The sequence below is a fragment of the Berghia stephanieae genome, chromosome 7 (assembly GCF_034508935.2).
Source record: "Berghia stephanieae isolate SIO BIC M18660-M18661 chromosome 7, UCSD_Bste_1.3, whole genome shotgun sequence".
In the NCBI taxonomy this organism is placed as follows: domain Eukaryota; kingdom Metazoa; phylum Mollusca; class Gastropoda; order Nudibranchia; family Aeolidiidae; genus Berghia; species Berghia stephanieae.
In genome coordinates this window covers 34,700,913-34,706,464 of record NC_088366.1, presented here as the reverse complement: position 1 = coordinate 34,706,464, position 5,552 = coordinate 34,700,913, and the positions used below count along the sequence as shown (strand labels likewise).

The 5,552-nt window shown below is 37.8% G+C and overlaps 1 protein-coding gene across 3 annotated transcripts in view; it reads left to right on the top strand.

The window, feature by feature from the left end:
• LOC144977139 (sulfotransferase 6B1-like) overlaps positions 1-5,552 on the top strand; it is a 9,385-nt gene extending 3,833 nt beyond the window's left edge. For all 3 annotated transcript variants that reach the window (XM_078921988.1, XM_078921989.1, XM_078921990.1), the window contains 2 exons: positions 1-431; positions 4,463-5,552. The exon at positions 1-431 is cut by the window's left edge. In XM_078921988.1, coding sequence (XP_078778114.1) covers positions 1-431; positions 4,463-4,554 — 523 coding nt within the window. In that variant the 3' untranslated portion in view covers positions 4,555-5,552. The remainder of the gene's footprint in view (positions 432-4,462) is intronic.

Here is a 5,552-nt window from a genome sequence, read left to right as displayed (position 1 = left end):
CTCCCATTTATTGTACGACGAATTACCTAAAAAAATCATAGAACATAAAACCAAAATAGTTTTGACCATTCGTTGCCCCAAAGATACAGCAGTGTCTTTATACCACCACAATATAAACTTCTTTGAATTGTATCACTACAATGGGACTTTTGACGACCACTTTAAAATGTTCATGAAGGGAGAACTTGACTTTGGTAGTTATTTCAACACTTATCACTCATGGGGAAAAGTGACGAAAGAGCAACAAGACAACCAAATATTTGTGCTCGAGTTTGAAGAGTTGCGGGAGAATCCCGTTCAGAAAATTATGGAGCTAGCGAACTTTTTGGATCTTTTGACCACTGAAGAATTTGCAGAGAAAGTTGCCGCAGCGTCACAATTTTATAACCCCCAGATACAATGTCATGAAACTTGTCCAATCTTCAGAAAAGGTAAGTACTCAAAATCAAAATGTTTCAAACAACCTGTTGTCAGCTTTTTGTTTTGTCTTGCTAAAGATCTATCATCTATCCATGTTTGATGGTAACTCCATATGGGGCAGAGCGGACGCATTCTTATTCAATTTGACCTGATAACCAACATTGATATGGTCTCATTGCTGTAATGGAAATACTCTTTTTTGAAAAGCAACTTTGTGTCCATTACAATAATGTTAAACCAATCCTATAATTATGTTCGGTTATCCGACCTACGAATGTGTGCACGTAGGGCAGAGCCATGGAAATTCGATGATTTGGGCCCGTTTTCATGAACGCGAACTAGCGCTTAGTCTCTGACTATCTCTGACTTTGGTCAAGGACTTGAAAAAATCGGATTTCATGTGAGCTGACGAAGAAAATCTCCGACTAAAATCACAGCACCTTCGGACTAAGTTTGGTCAAGTTTTAGTCATTTCCTGTGGCAGGACTTCAAGCTTAGTCTGAGACTAGTTACTAGGATACATCATAGCGTCGACAAGATCGCAGCTATGTTTAGATTGACAGATTCGGAAGGAAAATGCGTCGGTTACGAATGACAGAGGCAAAAAATGTTCTGTTGCTATTGACACTGGCTTAACCCTCTCCTTATCAAACATAGGAAAATCGTCACATTCGTTACGATATAACCAACAATTTATTTGCTTATTCCGATTTTAATTTGTTATAGTTATAGCTATAAAAACTCGACACTGTGATACAGAGCTCATTTTCTGAACAAAATACAGAATATACTCGTTTCTATCTGTTTGAAAAATCTATTTTTGTGTTGTTTGAGTGTGAAGTTTCGGGTAAAATTCTGAAAATAGCTGGTAAGGAGAGAGTTAAAAAAAACCCCGAAAAACTATAAGATAAGTGCAGATTGTCGAAAGTTCACATTTTTTATGAGTTAAAACTAAAAAAAAAAAACTGAATCTAATCGGTTCGCGAGTTGCGAATGACCGGAGACTCGAAATCGACGAATTTGCGTCAAAGAACAATAAAAAATGATTAGAAAGTATGGTGGAGACAAAATTTATTTTATCGGAGTGGCTATTCGTCAGTACTGACCCCCAGGCGCTGGCACCTGCGGGTCAGTACTGACGAACAGGCACCGGCGTCTGGGGGTCAGTACTGACTAATACTATTACTAGTACTGATGCCAATTGGTCAGTTCTGACCCGGCCACGGGCGTTGACGGTACCAAAATTATGGAAAAATGCCATTTTTTAAAATAACTTGCTCTACGACAAATAAATCAGCATTTCCTGTCCCATACTAGTCGCAGGGAAGCCCTTGTTTTCACTAAATCTTTTTGTCGGTTTACGTGAGATTTGTTTAATAAATATATCAATAAATTAAACAAATGAAATTGTCCAATCCTGAGAAAAAGACCAAATTTGGTGTTGAAACGCCAAACTGGAAGCCATATATTTCGGTTCATCCAACGCGCATGCTCACTGCACTGATGCGTGGCGCCAGAACTGAAAGTGAAAGCTCTTTCATTGTCTCGTCTTTCTTCATTCCTGTCATTTGAAATTCGGCTTGCTCGCATCTTACTGAGACAGGAAAAGTAGAAAACGGTAAGGGCTGCCTGAAGCCGGTGATCGTAAAATACTAACAAAAGAGTGAAAATGAAAGGCTTCGTATGGGAACAAAACAGACAATGGACGTTTCGGGTACAAACCCTTCATTAACACAACAATACACCAAAAAAAAAAAAAAACAACGTGGAAAACAAATAAAATATAATGAAAAATAACTTGTATCGTCTGTACTCAATGGTGGTTGCAGTATGAATGAAATGTTTGCGTGGGTAGAGGATAGGGTGCCCCAGGGGGGTGATCTGATTGATAAGAAAAGGTCAGCGTCAGGGAACAGAACCTTCCAGAAAATAATGGAAGATAAAAGACATATAAGTAGTAGTAGTAGTAGTAGTAGTAGTAGTAGTAGTAGTAGTAGTAGTAGTAGTAGTAGTAGTAGTAGTAGTAGTAGTAGTAGCAGCAGTAGTAGTAGTAGCAGTAGTGATAGTAGTAGTAGTAGTAATAGAATGGACAAAGTATTATAAAAGAATCGTAACAGGAAATATTTTATAACACATTTTCCTCTATTTTTCTTTAAATTAAGCTATAACGAAAATATACGGGGAAAAAAACAATAAAAACAAGATAACCCAAAGAAATAGAATAAACAACATAAAATAAAAAAGAATCTTACGGTGGCTTGAAATAACGAGTCATATCGTTGCCCCAACGGCATCTAACGCGTTAGAAATCAAACTTATCTAAGTGACCAAGTGTTACTGTGTGCCATCGGATAAGTTGGCCTGAGAGCCTGGAATTTTAATTGTTTTGTTTTTTTAATGGTATACTTTAGGAAGTGACGAATAAGTGCGAAGAGGTCTTTGCACTGACGAACAGGTCCGATGTTCGTCTGTGCTGATCAATGGTGGGCGGTGGCACAGACCGAAGAGAGGTTGTCTGTGGGCGGTGGCACCTGTTGTTCAATACTGACCAATAGACACCAGGTTATTGGTCAGTACTGACCTCCAGGCACTGGCGTCTGTTCGTCAGTACTGACCCGCATGTGCTAGCGCCTGGGAGTCAGTACTGACCAATAGCCCAATGGCATTGTAACTGACTGAAATGATCAGGTGATCAGGTGCCCCTGATCAAGAGCAACACGTAATATGTAGAACGAGACATGACGTCTGTTAGGAGATACTACTTTTTTCCCGACAGAGACAACACTGTTAACGACCATGTACTCATTTTACACATGAGTACGGTGAGAGAATGTGAGTAAAGAGCTTTTTCCAGGGACTCAACTATGCGCCAAGCTAGATCAAACCCAGGACCTTCCGATGTGAAAGCGAGTGTCAGACCACAAGGCCAGATAGCCGCACTCAATGAACACTCTCACGCAATCTATTGGACACCTTAGAATCACCAGAGAAAATTTGAAATATCAGAACACTCAGGGTATTGTTCTTTGATTCAGGCAAGACAAGCACTTAGGGTATTGTTCTTTGATTCAGGCAAGACAAGCACTTTCCTCTTTAAGTCACTAAATAACTGACACAAAATTGCAGTTTTCTCTGAATGTGTGAATGCGACTTATGGCGTTTTGAAAGATACCCCACCATATTATAATATAATATATATTATTATATGAACAAACCAAGTCATTTCTACTTTGCTGACAATTTAAGATTAATATTATTAATTTATTTGGCCAAGCACTTTCTACCAGATATGTTAAAACTGCCATACGTTGACAAAACACATTTTTATCATTTTGGCCAGAAAATATTTATTTCACATGCCGATAGATTAAGGTGACCATGAACTTGACAAAACATCTCAAACGTAAGCTTTCCTTTTTAAAATATCAAGTTTTGCTGTAGTTTAATACTGTTTCCAGAAGTTGGGACTTAGACCTTTATAGATATTAAAGATTGTTGGCCAATGAATATGAAAAGAGTGCGTCTCAATATTGTAAGTTATTGCAGATCGCATTTTCTCTGTTTAAAAGAAAATGTAATGTAGATTACATGCATTCAGATCAGGTTTTTATTAAGAACATCTGAAAGCTGGGCGTTTACATTACGGTTCTTATCGTGCAACAAAAGTAAAGTAATGTCAAGCGTGATCAGTGGCCGACTGGATGACAATGATCGTAGAAAATTTGGTCTCGGCGTCGTGTTTCTGCGCACCTTACACATATTACCCCTTTCGACTCAGGTGTGAATGAGTACCTGGCTACAAGCAGTGGTGTATATTGTGAGAGTGCATGGACTTAACGGTATCTTGAGAGTGTTTGCACAAAAAGGACACATTACCATCGACTGGTACTGTAAGAAATAGAAACATGGTTCCATATGACCTGTTGAGGGAATATATCAAACTTTATGAATCGCATTGAGCGTGGAATTACGCTATATAAATGTTCATATTTATTTTTTAAACCTAAAGTATTGAATATAATATGTTTTTTTTTATTCTCAGGAGAATTTGGGGACTGGCGGAACGTGTTGACCAATGAACAGACAGTCGAGGTTGACAGAGCTTGGAGAGACAGTATGTCGGACTTTGAATAACAAATTGGACTTCAGATGTTATCACGTACATAAATTTATATTATTGTATTATTGAGACGGTAAAAGAGCAATCTTTTCTGCTGTATATAATTTGCAAAACACGTTACTCAGTTTTGACAGAAAATGTTACTTCAAATTATAGGAGATCGAAAAAGTTAAATGATCCCTCAAAAAGCCTTAAATCTGAGATCTCAGAAGCATAAGTCTCCCGTTTGAGTTTTCTTTTATTTTTGTGTGTGTAATTCTTGGGCCACATTCATAACGCCCCAAATATAGAATGAAGTTGACGTTACTCGGGTCTTTGCTATTGTTTTTGCCATCCACGTTAATAAGTAATTCTCACTTAACTGTTTTATCCAGACTATAAAAGTTCATGGTTACAGAGAGTTTTGTGTGGTGGCCGTTATACTTCCTGATGGCAATATTGTGAGCTTCTTACCCAAGAGCATATTATCTATAACAGACCTGTCTACTATTACGAAAAAAATCGACGAATTACGAAATTATGGCTCCAATTTCAGAACTTAATGAGCATCTCTTAAGTCATTAAAACTTATCGAAAATGGAAGACTACATATTTTGAGTAATCCTTTTGAGGGAAAATTTTACACTTTTAAAGTTAACTATAGCGACTACAATTTTTATCTCCTAAAAATTAAGAATTTTATGATTTTCAAGTGGGCAGGTCTGCTATACCGTCAAGTGGGGTGACTTTACCTTTATGGATTTTGACAAATTAGATTATATTTAGTATTGTGACAGTTATTTCTTTTGGTAAAAAAGCAAGTCCTCTAACTGCAACAAGCCTGAGAATACTCAAAATGTTCCAAATCAGCAAAGGCAAAGTCACCCCCTGAGGCAAAGTAACTCCATCTCTCGGTACCTAATATGTATACAACTCGAGTTGATGAATAAAGCAGAGGCAGTTCAGTCCACAGACCAACGAGAGGGGCCCCTCTTTGGTCTGTGGTTCAGTCTGAGTTTGCTATAGAAAACAT